The 24,950-nt window shown below is 54.9% G+C and overlaps 1 protein-coding gene across 1 annotated transcript in view; it reads left to right on the forward strand.

The window, feature by feature from the left end:
* Positions 1–24,950, forward strand: part of KCNC1 (potassium voltage-gated channel subfamily C member 1) — a 44,725-nt gene that overhangs the window by 12,212 nt on the left and 7,563 nt on the right. The window contains exon 2 of the mRNA XM_003993030.6: positions 19,885–20,818. Within this exon, the coding sequence (XP_003993079.1) occupies positions 19,885–20,818 (934 nt within the window). The remainder of the gene's footprint in view (positions 1–19,884; positions 20,819–24,950) is intronic.

The raw sequence follows: 24,950 nt of genomic DNA on the forward strand, positions 1-24,950 counted from the left end.
GTGGTCGGAAGCCGAGCATGGTGGCCTGAGATGCTGACAAGAGTACCGGTGTGGAGGGACTGGTGGGCAGGGGCCATGGATCACAGCTTCGGTCCTTGAAATGCGCCCCTTTACAAGGGGATCCTCCGGCACAGTGAGCAGGGGCAGCAAGGGCCAGGCAGACCCTAGAAGCCGCTGGGGCTGGGCGCCTGTTGGTGTCAGTGGGCGGTGCCCACTCTGGGGCTGGGCTGCCCCGCCAGGCCGACGCCAGGCTGGGTGGGGACGAGCTAATATTAGCTGGGGCAGCCCCAGACAGCTGAGCCTGGGGGGCCTCGGGAGCCTCGCTGGGCCCGGGCTCTGTTGCCTCGGCCTGGGCCACAGCAGCCAAAGGAAGCTTTCTCAAGCCTGTGCACGGCCTTGGATGCCCCTTCCACACTGGCCCGATCCAGAACTTGCCCTGCTAGCCTGGCAGTCCTGCTGCTTCACCCTGGCCCTGGCTCCTGCCCACAAGACCCTGGCCCCCTGCCCATGACGTGCCCCTACCTCACCTCTTTCCTTCTCCATCCATAGAGCAGGAAGGGACTTCTTTCCCTACACCCCTACTCTATAGGTGAACACAGGCTGTGTAGTTCCCTGCCAGGCGTGTGGGTGGGGTGGGGATGGGGCTGTTAGCATTCATGCATTCATTCCTCCATTCAACCAATATTTATTGAGTACCTACTTACTAGGTGGCAGGCAAGAACCTGGGAATAGAGCAAAGAACAAAACGGTCAAAAATTCCTGCCCTCAAGAAGCTTACATTCTAGCGCAGGGAGAATACAAAGAAATAAATGCATACATAACCATATAGGGTGTCAGATGGTGATGAGGGCCATGGAGATGTACAATGGAGATGTATATATAGGGCCCAGGAAGTGCTGGGGGGGGGGGTGACAACTGTAACTAGTGTGGCAGGGAAGGCCTCCCTGAGCAGGTGATGGAGGGAGATATGTGACACATATCTTAAGACATGTGTCTCGCTTGAGACACAGTGAGAGGCCAGTATCCACAGTGAGAGAGCCAGAGGACAATGGTAGGTCATGAAGAGAAGAGCACAGCTCCCCACAGCCCCCGTGGGCTCCTGGTAGTAGGGTCTTGCCCCGTGGGCCTCGGCCCGTGCTAGCCTGGTGCTCGGCTGTGTTCACGTCTCCATGGCCGTCCCCTCCCCACCCCACATGAGTCCGAACCTGGCCCTACTGATTATTAGCTGTGTGACCTCTGTAAGCCTCAGCTACCTCAGCTGTAAAGGGGGGATACGAACAGTCCCCACTTCAAGGGGCTGCCATGAGAACCCAATGAGATAAGTTATAGAAGGCCCTTCAGCACAGTATAGGGCACAACACATGTGTTCAAGTTATGCATTCTCATTCTCACCATTTGGCACATGAGGCATCTTTCTAGGATGCTCTGCAGACACTGGCCTCACCCACTGAGGGATTCTGAGAATCAATGTCTGAAAGGGGTTAGACAGGAGCTTCCTGTTACCAGAAGGCTTTGGCGACCCCCCAGGGATCTTCTCAGCCCTTGAGGGTGGTAGAGTGGGGAGGCGTGACTCCCTTGGGCCTTATCACCAGGGCAAGGCTGTGAACATATTTTAGACCATGGCCTCCCGCCAGGGCCAACATCTTACCACTTAGAGATTAATGTTTTATGCTCAGCCTCAGGGGCTCTCTTAGCAGCTGTGAGGAACGCGGTCACCCACTGGGCCGCCTGGAGCCAACCAGAGCCCTGGGATGAGGGCTGGGCTCTTGGTAGCTAACGTGGCTGCCACCTGCTAAGAGCTAGCCCTGGGCAGGATGCTTCTCCTCGTATTCCCACGCGAGCTCCTGCCTTGGCGCCTGACCAGCCCACACACCTGGAGCATGGCCCTTGTCTTTTGGGGCCTTAGTTTCCTCATCTATAAATTGTGCATAATGGTATCACCTACCTCTCAGGGGAGCTGGGAGAAGCCGCTAAGACAGAGGCAGAAAGATAATTTGTGAGGGAGGAAATACGGTTCAAAACAGGGCCATGTGCCAGAGGAGACCACTGTCTCGAGGGCAGGGGGTTGTGAGGAGGGCATAGGTAGAGGTGAAAGCACAGACCTTGGACCTGGCTGGACCTCAGTGTGGACTCGGGCAGGTGGCATCTGGCCAAACCTGTTTTCTCCTGTGTGAAGTGGGGATGAGTCTTTGAAGGCAAAGCCTGAGCACCATGCCTGGCACATGAGACACGCTTTCCAGGGGTTGGATCTGGCTACCTGGGGCACCACTGAACCTGGTCCTGGGTTCAGATGCCCCGGGAAAGTCCGTGTATCGAGGCCCTGGCTGATCCACAGAGACAAGGAAGCAAGCTGTGGAAGCTTCCTCTGGTGGCCCCACAGCTTCAGGGCCATGAACCACTGTCACCAATGATATATTTAGCAACACAAAGGTCAGAAATGCCAGGCGCTGGCTTCCCTTCTAGGCAGCAGGAACCATGTCTACTGAGGCCTGGCTGTCACCAAGCAGATGTTTTTTTTCTGTCTGGAAGTCCGGGCATCTGAGTAAAATCCTCGGAGTAAGGAGTCGCTGTGGTTTGTACTGGCTGGCCAAGTCTTTCCATGTCTGTGGTCTTTCCTGAACCCTGTTGTGCTACCCTTGGAAAATCCCACCCAACCTGTCTTCCCAGACAGCCCATCCTTGGCCTTTAGGCACATCAGCCATCCCCCCAGCAGGCTGTGTAGCTCCCCTCTGCCTCCTGCCTTTGCCTACTCTGTTCCCTCTTGAACAGCCTGCTCTCCCAGAGAACTTTTCCCACCCTTGATCCAGCTGTCCTATTGAGGTTACATGTCTTCCCAACTCAGCTGCAGCCTCTTAGAGGACAAGGAGCCGCTTAAGGAGGATAGTTCCTGTCGAGGCGGGAAAGGAAATCTCATGTCTCATTAAATGAAAACATCCTACAGGATAGGACTTGGAAGCTGGAGACTTCAGGGTGGAAGGCAGGGCGGAGCAGCCTAGCCCGTGAATGGAGAAAGGGGGCTTCCAAGATGCAGGGGTGGACGGTTTGTGGAGTGAGGGAGCCTGGAGCTGGAGGCAGGGACTGGCCTCAGAGACTGACCCTCCCAAGGGTGAGAAGCTCTGATGAAGCAGCCCCAAGACAGGCTGGAAAGCAGTTGCAGTCAGAGCCATGTGATGGGGAAGCCTCAGGGTCAGGGGTTTTCCAGACTCCCTGAGGCCACCGGAGGGCAGACGGTGAGTGGGAGGTTGGCCTCTGAACCCCGGGCGGCACTGAGCATACCTGTGATTTCAGTCTGTTCTGGGGTAGGGAGGCTGCTCTTCCTCCCTAGGTCCCCGGCTTCAGTGAGCAAGCCGCTCTGATAGCTGTGGCGGGATGTACTCAAGGGGACAGCGCAGCTCTCCTGGCCGAGGGGTGCGCCCTCCTGAGGCACCTGGCTGGGGGGTACCAAGACACCATCTTCCACTGCTTTTTGTCATCAGTCCCCAGCTTCTAGACGTGAGCTCCAAGGCTCTCATTTTAATTACCTGACATGAGCCAGTAGAGGGACCGCAGACATGGGTGGCCAGGAGTTGAGCTTGGCAGGGCCTGGAGGCTTAGATGCTGCTAGCCTGGAGCAGGCCGAAGCTAAGGCTCTCCATTTGCACGAGACGCAGAGCTGTGAGCTCCAGCCTCCCTCCCAAAGCCCAGAGCGTTCCCCAGCACCAGGCTGCACCCCCCACACATACACTGGCCCCAGCGATCTCCCTGGGAAACCAGGTCCCAATGAGAGTGCCTGGTGCGCCGCTAACTGCTCATTACAGTCACGGCTGCAGCTAAGTATAGCTCCAGCCCATACAAGACCAAGACAGCAAGGGAAAGTCTTTTCATAAGAAAGCTCCACATGCAAACACACAAACATCTGCGTGCACACGCTCCCCACACTCGTGCATACTGATGGCCTTGGACTTGTACTTGCACCAACACGGAGTTTCGTTCACTCACCGAGGCTTTCGTTCAATGAATGTTTGTTGAGGGGCTGAGAGAGTGGTTGAGGGCATGCGTTCTATAGTCAGACAAAGCTGGGTTCTAACTTCATCACCTCCCAGGTTTATGATCGTGGGCAACTTAGCCTTTCCGTGCCTCAGTTTCCCTCTCTCTACAGTCGGGATGGTAACCACAATGCAGGCCTCAGAGTTAGGGTCAGGGTCAGTGAGATGGGGCATGTATAAGTGCTCAGGATAGGTTTGGCTCAGGGTGGGTGTCAGTACATGGTCGTACATGGTCCGTATCCTCACTACTGAGTACTTACTCTGTGCCTAGCTCTGTGCTTGGAGCTTTATTTAAAGCTATCGTTTCTGGAGGTGGTTGTGAAAAGTGGTGCCTGGTGTACGATAGGCACTCAGTAAATATTTGATGATTGAGTGAATGAACAAACCACTGAAGGCTGCATCAATGGATGATCGGATGTCCTTGGAGCTTTCTTCTTTGAGGAGGCATCCACCCTCACTTGTCTCTTAGCCAGGCTGTGGCTCCAGTAGGATCTAGATATTCTTGTGGGTAACATAGGGATCCTAGAGATAGAGGAGGAGCTCCAGGGTGTCTGGGTGCGCCCCTTCCCCATTTTGGAGACAGGGAAATGGCTGCACAGCGGGTGGTGCCTCATTCAGCTTGGACAGACACAGTAGTCATGCAGCAGCAGTCAGGGCCCTAGCTGAGCACTCGGGCAGGCTGGGGCCCCTGGGCTGTCACTAGGCAAGGGCCCTGTCTGCAGGGGAGGCGCTGGAAGTCAGCCTGGGTAGGAAATAAGCTTTAGAAGTTTTTAAAAAATAATATTCTTTTCAAAAAGAAATGTTTATTTATTTGGGGGAGGGGGAGAGAAAGAATGCCGAGGAGGCTCCATGCCCAGCAAGAAGCCCTACACGGGGCTTGATCCTGTGACTGTGAGATCATGACCTGAACCATTATTAAAAGTCAGATGCTCCACTGACTGAGCCACCCAGGTGCTCCAATATTCAGGATTTAAAGGTACTGTAGGGGCACCTGGGTGGCTCAGTCAGTTAAGTATCCTACTTTGGCTCAGGTCATGATCTCATGTTTCGTGAGTTTGAGCCCCACGTCGGGCTCTGTGCTGACAGCTCAGAGCCTGGAGCCTGCTTTGGATTTTGTGTCTCATTCTCTCTCTACCCTTCCCCACTGTGCGTGCGTGCTCTCTCTCTCTCTCTCTCTCTCTCTCTCCCCCTCCTCCTCTCTGTCTCTCAAAAATGAATAAATGTAAAAATTAAAAAAACACTAAAGGTACTGTCACAGGGCGCCTGGGCTGCTCAGTTGATGGAGCATCCAACTCTTGATTTTTGGCTCAGGTCATGATCTTGCAGTCGTGAGATCGAGCTCTGCATCATGCTTTGCACTGGGTGTGGATGGAGCCTGCTTAAGATTCTCCCTTTCTGCCCCTCCCCCCCCCCCCCCCCCGCCGTCATGCACGCACTCTCTCTCTAAAATTAAAAAAATAAGTTACTGTCACCATTCCCAGCCTTTGAATAGGTTGGCAGCTAAATGGCCTGGGCCATCTCTTCCCATCACACCTCCTCAAAAAGAAAGTGACATTTCCTGGTGCTTTTTTAAGCCGAGGCCGGCTAGGCCTGGCTGGGGCATGGCGTGGGGAGGGGGCGGGTGACACTGGGGAGTCACACAGCCTGAGTCTCTCCTCACCTTGAGTGATCTCAAGGCTCTGGGAATAGACAGGGTCTCGTGTCCTCTCCATGTGCCCCAGATTCCAGTTGCCACACTCCAGTGCCGGCACGCAGGTTTTGAATTCCACATTCTGGAGCCAGCGATGCCCCCTGGGCAGGACTCGGGCAGTTGAACTCCACAATAAGTGCCTTCAGCTGGCCAGCCTGCTGGGAGTGGGGAGGGTAGGCCTGTCCCCTCCCTGAAAAGGAACTTCTGTGCCCTTGTGCCCACTGTCCTCAGTCATTCGTGGTCATAGCGGGTGGGGATTCAGGTGTTTACTGATTTTGTCCATTGTCAAGGGGTGAACATGATTGTGCCTGCTGCCAGGGTATATGTGAGTCTGCTGTCAATGGGTGTACCCATGGCCAGTGTAGACGTGGATCTGCTCTCAATCACTCTGCCCACTGCCAGTATAACAATCTCTGTGGAGATTAGGCCAATGAGGACAGTGCTGGGTGATTAGTGACTCCATCTGTGGTCAGTTGAGTCAAGATACATAGACGGGGATTATTCTTTTACGAGAGTACACGTAGATCTGCACTGAGTGTGGTCAGTGCCGGTGTAAACACAAGTGTGAAATCAACATCTGTGTACGTTGCCAGTGTAGATGCAGATGCTGGAATCAGTGATCCATGACTGCGCACACTGCCTGTGCAGATGAGGAAGTGGGCACCGGAGGAGGTCTTCACTTCCCAAGGAGGCTGAGAAGGGTAAACGTTGTTGTGCCCATTGCATAGGTAGAAGGATCAAGACAGGCAGACATAGGGTGTGTATCCACAGTCTTCCCACAGAGGGGAAGCCGTGCTCCGGTTCCCGAGAAAGGGGCCCCCTTCCCCTTTTAGTGTGTGGTGTGTGGCGTGTGGCCAGAGCTGACAGCAGGCAAGCCCTGATCCCCAGATCCAGCCACTTCATGGAACTTACATTGTAAGGTGGAAGCGAGACAAAGAGTAAGTATGAGAAGTAAGTAAATTAGATAGTGTGAGGTGCTAGCCCTCATCCAGCTGGACACGGGGAATGACTGAATGTGGCTGGATGTAAATGATACACCAGTAAAGCCGGGGAAGTTAGTGTTCAAAGATGGTATTGCTATGAGGAGAAGCAGAGGAAGGAAAATCAGATCAGTGGGTGGTGCTGGTTGAGAGTAAGCCTCAGGAGATGCTGAAGGAATGAGCCGCGGGGATACCTGGAGAAGGGCGTCGGATGGGGGGAACAGCCCGTGCGGGGGCCCTAAGGCAGGCGTATGTCTGGCATGTTTAAAGAACATGTTTGAGGAGGCGGGTGTGGCTGAAACAAGCGAAGAGGACAGTGGCAGGAGAGGAGCTTGGAGGGGGCAGTGCAGGACCAGATCACGTAGGGGCTCCAGGGAACGTGAGGAGCTCGGCTTCTCCTCTGAGAGAAACGGGGAGCCTGTGCGAGGGTTTTGAGCAGAGAAATGACACAATCAGATTTATATTTTAAAAGGATCATCTGGCTGCTGTGTTGAAAATAGTCCCAGAGCACCAGGAATGTTGGATGCTGGGAGACCAGTTAAGAGGCTCTTCCCATAATCTAGGGCGAAATGATTGATCCTGGCGGGGACAGAGGTGGTAACGGTGGTGGTGGGCAAGTGGTCAAACTCTGGATTTATTTCCAGCTGAGCCGATGGGATTTCCTTACAGATTAAATGTGAGGTGTGGCAGAAAGAGAAGTGTCAAGGTTTGGGGCCAGAATGTCCGGAAGGATGGATTTGCCGTCTCCTGTGATAGAGAGGCTGTGGGCAGTGGGGGTGGTGCGGGAGCTCAGGTGGAGCCTTGGGGTGGAGAGAGCGCTATCAGAGATGCTAAGGTGCTGGCTGCTGAAGTCCTGAGTTCAGGAGACGGGCTGAGCTGCAGGTAGACGTTTGGGAGTATTCAATGATAGTTGAACGAGTGATGGTATTTAAGCCTGGAAACTAGGCGAATCGCTAAGGGAATGAATGGAGATGGAGAAGACCAAGGTTCTGGGGCACCCCAATAGTTCGACGCTGGGAGAAGTGGTTGGCAGAGGATGTCAAGAAGGAGCAGCCAATGAGGTAGGAAGAAAATCAAGAGACTGTGGGAAGCTGGGAGTGTGACAAAAAGGAGGATCAGCTTTCGGATGCTGTTGATGGTTCAGGGACCTGAGGACTGGAAATTGTTCCTGTTCTTTCTGCCTAAAATGCCCTTCCTTGCAACCTGTCTTCCCCTAGTTGATTCTTATCCATCCTTCCAACCTCTGCCCACTTGCCACTTCCTCCTAGAAGCCACTCTGACCCCAAGACTTATTGTTAAAGGCCCATCAAATGCCTTATGCTTTCCCCTCAAAGCCCTCGTCACTTCATATAAGTACATATTTGCTTGTTTGGTTATTTGATAAATGCCAGTCACCCCTGCCAGGGGCTATGGCTGTTTTTGCTCACTCTGTGCTCAGTGCCCTGCACAGACCTGGGAAAAGGTATAAATATTCGTTGGAGGGAGAGCAGGGCGTGGGGCAGTCAACTGTGGTCCCACCTACACTGCATCCACTGCCCTCCCTGAGCTGTCCCTCTTGGGGCCATCTTTTTAATTCCCTCCCCGCAACACACACATATATATGCACACATGTGTACCCTGTTGGGAGTCAGGACCCCTAACTCGATGCAAAAACACAAGGCGGGGCCTGGGGGTAATTTCCCATTGGATTCCTAGTGCGTATACCACGAACCTCAGTTTTCTCATCTGCCTAATGGGGGCAATCAAGACTGTCCTGCTGATGGCTCAGCTATTGGTGTGTGTGTGTGTGTGTGTGTGTGTGTGTGTGTGTGTGTGTGATATTCATTTGGGGTTCAATATGTGAAGTGTTGGAAACTGTAGATAACTGTCCCCAGTGTCCCCAATAATGGGAAGACTAATCCCTTCCTCCCAGGCTACCTGGATGGATGTGAAAGAGATTTATAAATGAAAGCCGTGGAGCATGGTGGTTTTAGAGTCAGGGACCTGGTTTCAAGTTCTGCCTATCCCTTTCAGGCTATGTGGATTTTGGGGGTTTTTTGACACGTGTCTTAACCCCTCTGAACCTCAGTTTTCTTATCTGAAAAATGGACATAATGACATCTCCCTCAGAGAAGTTTTTAAAGATGAGTGAGATCACGCCTGTAATGGTCGTCATTATGACTTGATAGCAGAGCGCGACGACGCTGAACAAAGCTAAAGACGCCTGTCACCGAGGTGGTTGTTGGGGGAATCAGAAAAGGTAAAGGCAAAGCGTGTGGTCCCTTTAGCCACGCACAGTGAGTGCTTAACCGAATCAGGCTCTGAAACTGGGGAGCCTGGCCCAGGAAAGGGAATGTGGTGGAAGCCAGAGAAAGCCTGGCCTGCAGGAGGGATGGCTCAGGGGTGGGTCCTGAGGTCCATCTGTAAGTGTGGGCAGGCTGTCACAGGGAAGAGGAGGGGGTATGTTCTGGTGACCCCAGGGGGCAGACCTGGGATCTCTGGGAGAAAGGCAGGAAGATTGACCTGAACACGTGATAAATGCACATCTCTAGAGCTATCCAAAGACAGGTTGAGTGGCCTCGGGAAGTCTTCATCACCAGCGGTCACCAACAGAGACGTCTGCCTCAGGGTTCCTGCGAGGGGTTACTGCGTTGCCTGCATGGGAGGCCAAATATCCTATATGGGGTGCCGTCCTACTCGCTTCCTGATCTTGGAGTCTCAGTCACATATTTCGTATTCCAGTCTGTGGCACAAAGAAGTTTGGGGCACGTGAGGCACACATGCAACAGAATCCTTGGAAAAAAAGAAGAAAGGAAAACATTGGAGTAGTATATAATAAAGAGAAGAAATAGTAATACCTCAGCCCAGGTGAAAAATTAGTTCAGAACGAGCACTAAATTTAACCGAGCTCCCTGGCAGTCAGAGCAAACGAGAAAATATGAAGGGTTCCATAACTGACCGTTTACTAACAGAAAAGTAGACCCCACAGAGACACACAGTTCGACCCAGTTCTAAGTCCCGAAATAGAGTGATTTCCTACGTGGAACACTGGTGTTTGTCTGAGCTGAAGATGCTAATGGGTGAGGGTATGCACTGTCTGGTCTCCTGGGGGGACTTCCAGGTCACAGGAGTGGGTGGGATGTTGGCTCCTGCTGAGATCGTCCGGGGCCCTGACCCTCGGCCTTCCTGGCCTGTGGGGCCGTAGGGGCACTCTGGGTTAGCACAGCCCCACTCCCCTAAGGCATGCAGGCCTCTGTACCTCCCTGGGGCTGACTAAGGTTGAAACCCGGCCAGAGCAGCCTGGTCTGGCTCTCGGGGCACAGCCAGCCTGACGTACACCGTGCGTAGCCAGCCCAGCTGTTCACGGGGGGCCTACGGGAGGCCTGAAGGGCAGGGCTTCGAAACCGGCCAGCGCCGACAGCGCCACTGAGAACCTCTGAGAGCTTGGGCAAGATTTTTCATCTCTGTAAACCTCAGACTCTTCATCTGAAGAGTGATAACACCAGAACTTACCTCTGAGGCTGGCGTGAGGTTTAAATGCGCCAATGCGTGGAGAGCACGGGAGACGGGGCCTCCTCGTGACTGGGAAGCTGCCATCATTAGCCTCCATCTTGTTACCAGAGTTAGACCGGAAAGCCCGGGAGCTCTGGCTCACATCCCACTCACTGTATGACCTTGAGTGTCCTTTCCCGCCAAGCCTCATCTGCTCCCAGCCCCACGGCAGGGACTCACGTGGATAACCATGTGGAAGTGGGCATGTTAAGTCACCATTACCCTGAGGGGTGTCCCTCATGGGCTGGAGGCCACAGTGCTGGGTCTTTGGACATAGCTCTGCCTTGGTCTGTGGCGCCTGGAAACAGGCTCTGAAGGCCATGCCATTGGCTCTCCTGAGGCTGTCATTTGCTTCTGGTCTGTTAGCAGGCAAGTGGTAGCAGGAGCAGAAAAAATTAGGGAAAAAGACTTAAAGTTAAACACATTTCTCCATTTAGCTGTTGCTGCTGCGCCTTGCAACTACCACCCCCCAATAATTCAGGGGAAAAAATGCTGTGTTTAGATTTTTGTGGAGGAACGCCTTGGCCCAGCTCCTGGAATACCAGTGTGCAAGGGAACTGGCAGTCTGGAGGTTTCTCCCTATCCCAGGATTCTGCCTTGGATCTGGGGAAACCCTAGACACCTGGCCTTTTCCTCCGGGACCTCCAATAGCATCTTGCTTCCTGGGTGTGTTGTTGTTATTGTGATGTCCCCGCTTTAAAAATGATGGGACTGAGTTTCCTAGACGGAACTTGCCTGCTGCAGTCATACAGCCAATGGCAGAGCTGGGATTCGAACTCAGGTCTCCAAAGCCAAGTGCTGGACTCCTCCTTCTGCCATGCTGCTGGCTTCCCAGTCCCCAGTGTGGTCTCAGGCTCAGACATTGAGCTGCTTGGCACCTGGGTCTCACCTGACCTCATGGATCTCAAATGCCAAGATGGGGCTGGCGGCATCAGAGTCACCGAGGGCACAAGTTAAAGGGAAATTTCTGGTCCCACCCACAACTACTGAACCGTCTGGGCATGGGGCCAAGGACTCTGCATTTGTATCTCCACTGAGTCACTCTCCCCCGGCACGCTCCACCACCATCCCCCCATCACCCAGGCCTCTGCCCACTCCTGCCTCCCTCGTGCCCCACCGAGCGCCTCCAGGGAGGGCTTCTTACTCTCTGCTTTCCTGTCCACCCTCCTAAAGGGTCTGGGTTTGGCCACCACCAAGTAAGTTCTCCTTCGCGCTAAATGCAGAGACTTTTCCTCTGACCCTGTCCCACTGGGTCTGCTAGGGGCTGGCTCTCAGGAAACATTCCTCCCCTGTTCGCCAGAACCAGGGCTGGCCCTAGTTGGGCAGACTGGTCACTATGCTGCTCAGTCAGGCCCACGCAGGAGCAGGGACCCAGCCTCACTCATGCCACATGCGTGGCTCTCTGAAGGGCAGTGGTGCTGTTTCGTGATGTGGGGGCAGGTCTGCCCAAGTCCCCCAGGTGTCTCCCAACTCAGTAGTCTCTGTCCCGTGACTGTAAGAGTCTTCACTTATCTACGTCTGAGACACTGTGACCCTAAGCACTTTGTTGTGATGGGAGAGGACCAGGAGGGGAGGGCCCATGAAGGCCAAAGGGTTGTGTGGGGACCAAAGCGATATATTTGAACACCTCCTTCTTGCTCTCTGTATTATTTCATTTCATCATCACAACCACCCCAAGGGAGGGGAGGGCAGGGAATGTCTTCCCACCCCCTACTATCCAAGAATGAAGGCTCAGAAATGGGCAGTAACTAGTCCAAGGTCACCAGCCAATCCAGGGCCCAAATTCAGGTTGATCTGACTTCAAGCTCCTGTCCTTTCTGCTACGGCCATTGCCTCCTTTTGACCTGGGGTCTGGCCAGCACCAGGGCCTGGACAGCAGAGAGGCCTGGGAGGGCGTTTCGAGCAAGGTCTCAGAGGCCATGTTGATGAAAGCTCCAGGCTGCAGCCCAGTACTAACACTGTCATCTCTGCTCTACCTTGAGAGCTCTGTGACCTTGGGCGGATCCTTTCCCTTGCTGTTTCTCCAGTTCTCCATTCCTGACACAAGGGGCAGCTTTTAGACCAGAAAGCTCTGAGGGCCTCCTCCATCCTGGAGTTCTAGGTTTCTACTGACCATGTTTTCACAAGTCCAAGGTACCAGCGATCTAAGACATGACATGAGTTAAATTACAGCATGTTGGTGATATGGTAAGGTAGACTATTTTAAGGATGTGTACATCATTTCCAAAATGTGAAACAATGTGCATCCTGGCATGAAAGCAACATGGGAACCCCTGCCACCTCAAAAGTTGCCAGCCTGGCTGTTGGGGCAGCCCTTTCTGGATATGACCAAGGCCTAGGGTCATGAGTGAAGTCAATGAAGTGTCTCTCTGGAAGTCTGGAGGCCCGGGACTGCCTTTTCTGGCCTTGGTTCCCCCTACTGCCCAGGCTGGGTGCCAGGGCTGACAGGGTTGGTGTCGCAGCATGAGTGGATTCAGATCTGAACACAGCCCTGCCCCTTGTGGTCTTCCCTGGGCTGGCTCAGTGGCCTTTTCCCCATCCCTGCCCTTTCTCTCCTCTTTCTCTCAGTCACAGATAGTTCCAGAGAAAGGGGCACACCCCTAGACTAGTATGTGAGTGGCCATCTCTGGTCATGGCCCTGGGCTGGGTCTCACCTCAGAGAACACATATCCGGAGTGCCGAGACTCTGATTGCCCTAGGAGATGGCTCGTACACACCCCCTTCCATATCATTCCATATGTGTCCTTATACACACAAACACATACACATCACACCCCATACGTGTCCTTGTACGCACACACACCACAGCTCATATGTGTCCTAATACACATACACACACACACACACTTCTACCACCTGTATGAAGCACACACCTACACATAGTGACCATTTACACAAGCCTTTCGTGCATGCCTAGAGTTAGGTCACATAAACCGGTGACACATGTTCACCATGTGTATAACTACTCCACATTTACACGGCCTCTCCCCCTCACCCAGCATTCGCCCCCAAACACGGACTTACCCCAACAGGCACCCACTTGGCCATGTTATGTTCTTTGCGCAAACTCTCACACGCTCCTGCTCAAACCCTCCATGTAGCACTATGGGGAGCTCCCCCCGCCCTCCCCCTGCTCCCTGAGCTAGAGAAGGATTAGTGAAAAGGAACAGGGGCAGGGACCCGGGTGCCAGGACTGAGTGCTCAGGGCCCCCCATTTATTAATGAACCCCAAAAAAGGACTAGACCCCAAGGAACCCCCTCCCCGGTCGCCCCCTTGTGGTCCTCAGCCAGCCCAGCACACCACAGGCCTGCCCAGTCCAAGGAAGTCCAGATGAGTGTAATTCAGTTTCCAAACTCAACTCGACTGACAATTTATTTAGGCCAATTGGCCATCCCGCCTGCTCTGCATCACTGACTCCGCATGGATTAACTCAAACGCTGTGTACCCCCGCTGGGCAGATCTAATTAGGCGAAAAAACTGACCTGAAGCCTCAGGGGGCTCGGGGCCTGGACAGCAGCCAGGGTTCCCATGATTAGCCCCAGTGCCTGTAGCCTTGCCTGGTCTCAGAACCCTCGGAAGGGACCAAGTCCATCCCTCAGTGTGCCAGTGATGAAACTGAGGCCGAGAGAGGGGAAGTGACTTGCCAAGGTCACCCAGCAAATGAACGTCGGGCCAGAATGGCGGTCCCTGTGCCACGTTACAACCATCGTCTTGTTCCTGGAACGCCAAACTGCAAGAACACAGATCCCCACGGCAAACCCCTGAACAATTCTGAAAGGCAAGCACAATTTTCTACAGATGACTGTGGCATAAATAATTTATAAATGGAAGTCATAGCACATATTGGTCATTTTAATAGATAGTAAATTGCTTTTCTGATTTATGGTTTCAGGGGTGGGGTTACAATAAAAATAACTTGGTGATTTATGAAACATCTTCTTAAGTCAACAGATCTTTAGTAGGTTTGTCTGACTTTGCAGCCAACAGCTTCACCACCCTGGTTACCATAGAAATGGGATGCCTCCTTCCGTTGCCATGGCTACCACTTTCTAGAACACAATTGGTGGGTCTCTCACAGTTTGTGATTTGGTTCTGGGGGAAAAAAAAAGCCAGGACTGCCAGCTTGGGTTTATGCTGCATTATCAGGCGATTTTGCCTGCATTGTCTTAAAATCTCACTGGGTGGCCTCTGAGGTGGCCAGGCTAGGTGACAACTGTTCCTGGGATGTCAGGCAAAGCTCCCTTTGTGCTCCCATCAGAGTAGTAGCCCAGGAGAGCCTGGCCTTACTGCAGCCTGGATCCTGGGTGTGGGGGGCAAGGCTGCTGCTGGGGTGGGAAAGGAGACAAGGTCTGGAAGATGGCAGGAAATCAGGAAGCTGATAGATGAAGGGCAAGTCTAGGGACTGGAGATCCAGGAGCTGGCACCATCCGAGCAGGGCAAGCAAGCTGAGGGCACGGAAAGGCTGACGAGGCAGAGGCAAGGCGGGCTGGAGCTGTTGTCCTGTGGGAGAGACAGACACTGAGTCAGTCACACCTGGGGTGGGGGTGAGGTGGGCAGAGGAGGGGCCAATTGAGTGGCAATGCCCGGGGTCTCTTCTATTCATAGCAAGAATGCTGTGTGGTAATGGCTGCTGCATTATCCATGTGCTCTGAGTGTGTGTGCACAAGTGCTGTGGGGGGCCGCAGCCGTGTGCACCTTGCGGAAGAGTATGGCACCTGCGTGTTTATGTTCCGTGTGCGGTAATACGTTTCAGTACCATCCATCTATGTATGTGTGGTTGGGACACTGGGCTGTAGTTTGTGTGGCCACACGGACAGCATATGTGTTTAGGTAAGGGGGGAGGTGTGTACTCTGAGTAATTGTATGTGTCCGTGGTCTCTGGGTGACTGGGGATTGGGAGGCAGGCAACTTACATGGGGTGCAGCCCCTGCCCTTGCCTACAGCCCCTACAGTCCTGGGGGTGTCAGCCCAGGATTGCTGTAGAGATGGCTCCTGATCTCGCTCCTTGCCGAGGCTGCTCGGCCATCCCCAGAGGTAGCATCCCTGCCCCCGGGGCTGCTGTTTCCCCAGTAGCTAACAAGTCCTGGGCAGCAAGGCCCAAGAGCAATGTAGACATGGCTGGGCCCCTGCCCAAGGAGTCAGGCACCCCAGTTCTCTCCCTCACAGCGGGTGGGTATCGCTTTCCCTCAGGGAGTCTGAGTTGTAGGTGCCAAGCTCCAAGATGGTGGCATCCAGATACAATCAGGGCCAGCTACCAAGTGTCCAGGACTGTATTTTTAGCCCCAAGAGCTTTGGCAACTCTGGCGGTAGAAAGAGTTTAGGTTTTGGAGCAGGACAAACTTGGGTCCAAACCTCAGTTTCATCACTAGCTCTGAAGCCTTGGTTTAGTCCCTGACCTCTCTGTCCCTGGGTTCCCTTCTGGGCACAGTGGGGTAAGGCCACCTGTCTCACTAGGTCAGGGAGAGGACAAAAGGTGCAGAATGGGTCCTTTGCTTTGGTAGCTACCTCCTCTCTCCTTCCTGTGCTCGGCTTCCCTGAGGAGGGACCAAAAGAAGCTGGGACTCAGCTGGGTGTGAGCTCTTGCTTTGGCGGTGTGCTGTGACTGGCCTGCTGGTCTCTGGGCCTAGGAGAATGTGGCAGGCTGAGCGAGCCAGGGGCACCTTCCTCCACAGCCCTCCTAAGGGCCCACTTGGACCTGGATGTTGCTGGGGGCTCTCCCTGTGACTAAGAACCAGGCCTACTAGCAGCAGAGGCCAAGAAAGCAGGTGCTCAGGAAGCCTAGACAGGGCAGCAGGCCTGGCTTCCACTTCCCCTGGTTCCTCCTGAGAAAGGAGGCCTAGCACCTGGCTCTAGGCTGGGCTGCTACTGCCACCCCACCCCCACCAATCCCCTGGGCACTGGGGCCCAGAGAGGAAGGAATCTAGACAGGATGCCCACTGGTTGCTGAGAACCAATAATTTATTCTACCCTAATTTTATAAGACTTGCCGTCTTTCAGGGCCTCAGTGCTCCCATCAGGACCTGTCTTGTGAGAGGGGCAGATAAGTTGAGAGCTCTATGGGCCTGTGGGGGCACCTGGGAGTGAGAAGGCCCCTGGGAGTGAGAAGGCCCCTGGGACGTCAGTGCCGTGTCTGGGCTGTTTCCATGAGTCTCCCCAAGCACTAATGAGCCAGAGTCTTGCTGCCCCCCTGGGGGTGAATTTAGAGACTCTTTGGGGGGATCCCTTCATTTGCTGCCTCCTTAGGGCCTCAGCTACCAGAAGGAGCCTCACCTGGAGAAAGTGTCCCAGGAGTAGGGCTACTTAGGGGGGTACTGAAGGATGAATGAGTTTTTCCAGAAGTGCAAAGACATGGAGACAGGGGAGACATGGAGAGAGGGGTCAGAAATGTCAGAGAGTTTCATGTGGCAAGAATGTTGGGTACATGTAGGAAGAGAGCCCTGGGAAGTCAGTGGGGCCAGGCACAGAGAGTCTCCTGTGTTAGGTTGAGGAGTCAGGGTTTTTCTTTGTGGGCAGCATGGTCAGGTGGCCTGGGCAGAGAGCTGGGATGCCAGCTCTGGTAGGTGTGTGGAGACTGGACTGGTGGCTGAGACTCTACGTCTAAAGCCTACTAAAGCTTCGATGGTAGGGGTCCTGTTGAGAGAGAGTCATGTGTGAGCAGAGGGGACAGAGGAGGACAGATCGGGGGAGGTTTGGGGGAAGTGGGTGGCTGATGGTGCAGTGGGGAGGGGAGGTGTCTCGGGCCTTCTGCCGTTGGCCAGGATCAGGAGCCCAGGGGTGCAGTGGGCCCTGCCTCTCAGCATTCCTCGGATACTCACAATGTGCATGTTCTCCTCTCTCACAAAATCCAGGGAGGGGCATGGCCTGCCCTTTGGGATCTGGTGAATGCCAAGCTCTAAGATGGGGCCCTCCAGAGGAGGTACTGGAGGCAAATACCCGGCATTTGGGAATGTGTTTTTAGCCCCAAGAGCTTTGGCAGCCCTGGTGATGGAAGGAGCTCCGGAGCTGGATCAACCTGGGTCAGAGATGGTGGCCTTTTCCAGTTGCTTCCACTTTGCTTTCCTGGTCCACTTCTGTAGGGATCTTTAAAGAGCTGTTTCTGGAGTTGGAAGACCTGGCTTAAGTCTGTAGCTACCCTGCCCCACCTTGTCCAAACCCCACCTGCCTCATTGTATGTGTCTCTGTGGGTGCCCTTCACCCTCAGCTGGGCAGGGAGCTCCCTGAGGGTTGGGCTGAGGCTTTATTCCACTCTGCTGGGCATAACCCAGTGCCTGGTAAAGAGTGAAAGGAAGAAAGGATGGATGGATGGGCAAACGGATGGAGGGAGGGAGGGATGGAAGGGCAGACAGGTGGAAGGAAGGAGGAGACTAAGGAGGGAGGAGGGAGGAAGTAAAGGAAGAAGGAAGGAAGGAAAATAGAAGAGAAAAAGGAAGGGAAGAATGGATGCATGAGGGATGAGAAGGGGGAGGGAGAGAGGATGGAAGGAAGGATGAGGAGTGGAAGGGAGGGAGAAAGGAAGTAAGGAAGGGAGGGAGGGAGGGAAGAAGGAAAGAAGTAAGGATAGATGAGTGACAGAAAGGAGGGATCGATCAGTGGATGGGAGGAAGGACGCACTTGATAGTAGTCTGGGATAAAATGTTTGAAAATGGTCCAGTGCTCTAAAAACAACAGGACCATGAGCCTACTACCATGCATGGCTCGGGGAGACCTCTTCCTACTTGGGGGCCTCAGGCTTCCCATCTATAGCATGTAGTGCCTTGGACCAGATAATCTCTAAAGGCTGCTCTTACTTTAGCATTCTAAAATGCTGACGTTGTCCTTTTCCCTCTCCTCTCCCCTTTCTCCCCTTTCTCTGACTTGAAAGGGCCATATAGTTCTTGGTTTCGAGAAGCATGCCATGTTAGGTGCCAGGTTCCATGGCCATGGTCAACCCAGACAGGGCTGTTCTTGGACTTCCAGTGCTGCCCCCTGCCTACCGCCACAGGTGGGGAGGTGCGTCCATGCAGACTACAGGGTCGCTAGAAGTAGCACGGCTGCCTCTTGTTGTGGATACAGAGTGGGGTCTTGGCACTCCTTGAAGTTATCTGTGAGGGCAGCTCTGGAGAACACAGGGGCCACCCCTTCCAGACTGTATAGCCTGGGGCCATTTCCAGGAAGATGGCCTTGCTCCGGACATTGTCTTGCACAGGCTGGGAGAAGGCGGCACCCGGAGAGGCGGGGAGCTGTGGGCACAGGCAGGCAGGGATGACCAGCCGGGCTCCTGGAGGAGAACCCACTGGCCAGTGTTCCTCTAGAGCTCTGGGAGGCCCGACTGAAGCCTGGAAGAAGAGGAATTCAGTCTGAGCAGGAGGGTTTGGAACTCAGACAGCTGCTCCATTCTCTTCCCTCAGGTACCCGTGTCTGCTGGCAGCTAGAGAAGCCCAGGGTCATGAGATGGGGCCGGCAAACTAAACCAAAGGAGCTCCTGAACCTTCTCCAGGGGCTCAGGGCCGGAGCAGGTGGTTCTGGACAGGCTGGGTCACCCCAGCCATTTCCTTCTCACTGGTAGGGTCTGAGAGGAGAAGGCACCCACATATGTTTGGAAAGCACCAGCCCCCCAGCAGCTCCTTCCTCCCTCCCACCCGCTCCCCTACCCTAGTGCTGTCAGGCAACTGGAGAGGAGCAGACACTGTGGTTTATGGTGCCTTTAAGGACCCCAGTCCGATTCTCCTTCTGATGCCTGAACCTGCCACACAGTATCGCCGACAAATGACCATTTAGCCTCTCTTTCAATACCTCCAGGAAGGGGGATCTCACCTCCAAGTTGGTGGTGGGAGTTCCTAGGGGGGACAGAGAGGGAGTATAAAAGTCATCCGACGCCCTGGGGCTGATATATATCTTTTGCAGTTCTAGATGGGAAAGAACCTGAGAGAGACCGCATCAACAAGGTACAGATTCATGAGAGAGCAAATGGACTGCAGTAGGAACGAGGAAAGATGGGCCATGTGGCCTTTGAGGGACCAGATGCCATCATAGCTACTCCCCGTTATTCCCTTGCCACCTTCGGCCTCCACAGGCTACGTCACTTTTATTATTCAGGGTGGGCTAAGTGCTTTACTAAATCACTCCCAAGTCACAGCAGCTTAATACATTAGTAGTTTATTTCCCACTCAGGTATTTAGTGGCTATCTTTCTTTTCAGGGACCGAGGCTACATTCTTATGGTGGCCCTACTGGCCCCTAGGCCCTCAGCATTTAACTGGCAGTTGGGGGAAGAAAGAGAGCCTGGAAGATTGAGTAGAATAGGTTCTGTGAGCCAGGCCTGTCATCAGTGCATGCCCCTTTTATGTGCTGTCCACTGGCCTGAGCTCAGTCACGTCACCCCACCTAACCCCCAAGGAAGCCTGGTAAATATAGTCTAGCTGTGCATCCAGGAGGAAAGGAAAGGCATTTGTGAAAATAAAGCAACCTCTTCCACAACTTCTTACCTGCCCCCGAGCCTCCTTACCTGGTGCTCTGAGGAGGGAAAAGTGGCCCATCAGTTTGGCCCACGTTGGAGGGGGGCATTGTGCAGGCGTCTTCCCTTGGCCGGGCCTCTGACTAGACCCAATGAAAAGGTACCTCAGGTTTCTTTGCTCGGGATGGGAGGGCCTCCCTCTGACGCTGTGTTTCTCCTCCGCAGTATGTGGCCTTTGCCTCCCTCTTCTTCATCCTGGTCTCCATCACCACCTTCTGCCTGGAGACCCACGAGCGCTTCAATCCCATCGTGAACAAGACAGAGATCGAGACTGTTCGGAATGGCACGCAAGTGCGCTACTACCGGGAGGCGGAGACGGAGGCCTTCCTCACCTACATTGAGGGCGTCTGTGTTGTCTGGTTTACCTTCGAGTTCCTCATGCGTGTGGTCTTCTGCCCTAACAAGGTGGAGTTCATCAAGAACTCGCTCAACATCATTGACTTTGTGGCCATCCTCCCCTTCTACCTGGAGGTGGGCCTGAGTGGCCTGTCCTCTAAGGCTGCCAAGGATGTCCTGGGCTTCCTGCGTGTCGTCCGCTTTGTGCGTATCCTGCGCATCTTCAAGCTGACCCGCCACTTTGTGGGCCTGCGGGTTCTGGGCCACACTCTCCGCGCCAGCACCAATGAGTTCTTGCTGCTTATCATCTTCCTGGCCCTGGGCGTCCTGATCTTCGCCACCATGATCTACTATGCCGAGAGGATAGGGGCACAGCCCAATGACCCCAGCGCCAGTGAGCACACCCACTTTAAGAACATCCCCATTGGCTTCTGGTGGGCCGTGGTCACCATGACGACGCTGGGCTATGGAGACATGTACCCGCAGACGTGGTCCGGCATGTTGGTGGGAGCGTTGTGTGCGCTGGCGGGCGTGCTGACCATCGCCATGCCCGTGCCCGTCATCGTGAACAATTTTGGGATGTATTACTCCTTAGCCATGGCTAAGCAGAAACTACCAAAGAAAAAAAAGAAGCATATTCCACGGCCACCGCAGCTGGGATCTCCCAATTATTGTAAATCTGTCGTAAACTCTCCACACCACAGTACTCAGAGTGACACATGCCCGCTGGCCCAGGAAGAAATTTTAGAAATTAACAGAGCAGGTAGGAAACCTCTTAGAGGCATGTCGATCTGACCTTTCACCTCTGCCCCCCGTAGCGATGATTCCAGATTCAGTCAGACTGCTTCCTTAGTTCCGTGGGCAACCCCGGACCCCGCACTCAGTGTCGAGGTGTGGAGCCTGGGGGCCCAGGGAGATGCTGGGCAGCCAAATTCACAAGGCGAGAGCCTGCTGGAGGAACCTCACTGGTGGCCCTGGGTAAGGAGGTTGGCGCGCTGGTCTCGTGAGGTTCTGAAGAGACGACATGGCCCGCGAGGTTGCTGAGGACTCTCTTAGCAGGAGCCCAGGGGGCTGCTGCTCGGTGGGCAGGAGTCAAGCGTGAGTCTCTGACTCGGGCCACTGTCCCAGTGTCGGGGCAGGGCAGGGGTGGGTGAGTTTCGGAAATGCCAGACAGCTTCTGATTTGGTCTTTACTCAGCTCCCTTCAGGCTGTGCAGAAGGCACAGTTGGTGCATGGGATCTGGCAGGAGGGTCCCTGCAAAGGCAGTAGCCAGGAATCTCACCCCCAACAGAGCCTGTCTCCATAGCTGAGTAGAACTGCTCTGATTCCGGCTGCCTAGCTCCAGGTGCGTCCCAGGAGACGTCTGGAGCCCTCCGTAACAAGCTTACTTACCCCATAGCATGCCGAACCAACTCATCTTCTTCCACCACTCTAGAGTTTAGCATTTATCTTTAGGAACCTGTTGGAGCGACTCTAGCTTTCACGTTGTCTGTTTGGGTTGATGGTCGAGTGGGAGTTTCCGGTGGCCTTCTGATGGAAGCGACTGGTGAGCAAAGGACTAGAGGGGGCCACCACCCCGGGCAGCTTAGACGAAAGCACTACAGACCAGCAACAACCTCCCACCGAGGGTTCTCCCCGTTTCCGGCAGTGGGGACTGCAGCAGCAATACATGACATCCAGACCAGTGTACAACCACATTCCCGTGAATCCAGTGGGGGTCCAGGGGGGAGGGGGGCCATGAAACAATACTAGTCACCGTGGGATATATTCTCATATTCCATGGCTAGTGGTTCGTTATGGGACTATCTCAGTTTTATGAGAACCTGCACATAGCACATAAAGTTGATCACGGGGCTCTGGTCCGAAGATATAAAGCCCATAGTCTACCTCTACCCATGGAATACCATCGACTTATTCTGTGGACACAGGGATTTCAAGGAGATGAATGACCCAGAGAAGAATGACAACACTGAGCTAAGAAGTGCCGGGGTGAGGGAGGCCGAGTGAGTGATAAGTAGCATTTAGTCTATGGAGGAGGTCCCTGTGCCCAGGTCTGCCAGGCTAGCTCAGCCCTGGATGAGCAAGTTTCCCCCGGTTTGAGTGGCCTCGCCCAGTGGATGATTGATTCTTTCTTCCCTGCTGATGCACCCACCACCCCATCCTGCTCCCAACCTGGCTTCACCCCACACCTATGCTGCCTAGTGCAATACCCTCAAGGCCCACTTCTCTGCCCATGGGGGCTTTCCTGCCCCTTCATCTGGCCCCATACCCCTCCCCTTCCCGCTTCCTGGATTCCTGTAGGCACCCAAAAGGAGTGTGGTTAGTGTCCTGGGCTGGGCCAGGGTTGGGCAAGGGTCTCAGAGGCTGGAACAGGGGCCCTGAGTGGGGCAAGGCATGGCTCCTGCTCACCAGGTGAGGCACAGGCCAGTGGAAATCTCCCACCCCACCTTTCTGCTCTGGATTAGGTGGACGTTTGACCTCAGGAGCCACTGTCATGGCAAGGAAGATTCCTGGGGCTCTGGGGAGGGTCTGGCCTGGCCTAGCCTCCACCTTCACTCTGGGCCCCATAGGAAGAGCTCAACCTGGGTGACACCACCATGGCGCTACTTGGCCCTTCTGTCACATCCTCTCCAACACTGGATCTGTCAGGATCAGTGCCCCAGGCTTGGGTGCCCAGGCCAGCCTACCAGGGATCCCCAGTCACTCCAGTCAGGCACAGACTCCTCTGTACTCCTAGAAAATGCCAGTATTCTCCATGTGCTGAGAGCCCACGCACACACACACACGCACACACACACACGCACACACACCGAGTACAGACGTTTGTGTTCTGACATGCGCACCAGCTAATCCCAGAGACACAGCCCTCTTCCCGTGCTGCAGCAGACCTGTGAACCCTTTCACTCCTGGTGAATCCCCCGGGCCCCATAGTCATGGCAGCTCTGCTCCCGGGAGTCTCCTTGTTACCGCCCCAGATCTCAGGGACCCAGAGAGCGCTGGCTCAGGCAATCTCTGGCTGAGGAGGGATCTGGGGCCTTTCAAGCTTGCCCTCTGGAGCCCAGACGCCAGCACCCTCCTGCCTTTCTCTCCCCAGCCCCACACTCCGCCCTCCCTCCCTTCCCAAGTACTCACTTCCCTTGGAGGTGCTGTCCTGCTGTCCAGACCTATCCATCGTGGTTCCCAGACCCCTGTGAGCCTCATCCCCCCCCCCGCCCCCCGCCCCAGAACACTCCTCCTCCCTCCAAAAGCTGATGTGTGAGACCCTGATGATCTATCACCAAGGTCTGTGGTCCTCAAGGGGTGGCCTCCCCATCTCTGTATCACTGAGTCCCTTCCTGTTTGCCTCCTTCTCTGCTCACACCGACACACCTAGATGGGTGTGGGGGTGTCTGTGAGTGAGTGGGGTGGCCAGAGGTGAGGGAGGCCAACGTGGGTGGAGATCTGACCCTACAAGAATTGAGAGAGTTAAGATGCAGCCCCCAAGGCCTTTCCAGCCTCACTCCGCCCCCAAGGGCACTCAAATGGCCTCCACGAAACCTGGGTTCTCCAATTCCACTTTTAGAATCTGGCTGAAGGCTAAATGCCCGGCTCTGGCGCTTCCCCTACCCCTGACCCCCCCAGGGGCAGACCCCCCAGGACTCAAGCAAGGCCTCCCAGTCGTATCAACAGCACCCTCCCTCACCTCCACCTCTTGGTCTGTCCTGAAGCTTCAGGTCTGTGTGTCTGTGAGGGATGATCTGGTCTCTTCCTCTGTACCATGGCTAGCATGGCCTCAGTGTTTGGGCGGGGGGCGGGGGGGGTTCATCCTGTGGGGATCATAGTGCCTCATGGGGGGATGCTAGCAGGGCACCCCACATAGTCAGGGACTGCGTGGGGCTGATGGCCCAGGAGCAGCTGCTTGTCTCCCAGAAAGGGTCTCCCTCCCCCCGTCTGCAGCCGGGGTCCTGCTCTGGAGAGCTCGGAATGCTCCCCCTGTCCTGCCATGTTCATTCACGTGCGTGTCTTGTCCATCTCCGCTCCTGTGATACGGGTTGGTCCTCTGTGGTGCTGCGTCCGGGGCTGCGGGGTCCCACCATAGGTGAGCAGGGGGCTGACAGGGGGGAGGGTTGGTGGCCAGACTCACTTTTTGCCCATGGGCATGTAGGGCAGCATGAAGTCCTGGAGCAAGCTCCTATCTGGGCTCCTCAGGAGCCACCACTGCAGCCTCTGGGGCATCTGTGGAGGGGGATTCTCCTCTGAGCAGCTGAGTCCGGAGTGCCCCCAGCCCTGGCCCTCCAGTTTTTTCCCTGCTGGGCTGCAGTGGGTGCCGGGAGTGGTGGCAGCCCGGGGCGAGGAGGGGTGGGGGCGCGGGGAGGGTCACAGGGTCGGGCAGAGGTGACCAGGCAGGGTGTGGGCAGGGCCTCTCCGCATGGGCTCACCGAGTTTGCGCTCGTGTTAGAGGGCGGGGGGGGCGGCTGCGGCCCGGAGGGGGGTCCTCGTGGCCCCCAGGTGGGCCAAGGGGGAAGCAGTAGAGAAATGAACCCACTCTGAGGGCCAGGCATGGGTGTTCTTTTCTGTGTTCACATTTTCTCTCTTTCTCTCTCTCTCCACTAATCATGTTTCTCTCTCTCCTCGTTTTGTTGCATGACTTGTGCCAGTTCTCGTGATTATACTCCGCTCGTGTCTCTCACAGACTGTCCCCAGTTAGCCTGGGACTTTTTCCCTGAGCCCCAGCTGGGCACACCCCTCGGGGCTAAACCCAAGGAAATGCCCAGCAACCCCCACCCTGCCCCAGCCCGGCGTGCGCCCCCTGGCGCCCGCTGCTGGTGTGAACAGTAAGTACATCGGCTGGGCCCGGAGAGCAGGGCAGAAAAGCCGGCCCCGCTGGCTGAGGGCCCGGACACCGGGTTCTCCTT

The sequence above is a fragment of the Felis catus genome, chromosome D1 (genome assembly GCF_018350175.1).
Source record: "Felis catus isolate Fca126 chromosome D1, F.catus_Fca126_mat1.0, whole genome shotgun sequence".
NCBI classification, from domain to species: domain Eukaryota; kingdom Metazoa; phylum Chordata; class Mammalia; order Carnivora; family Felidae; genus Felis; species Felis catus.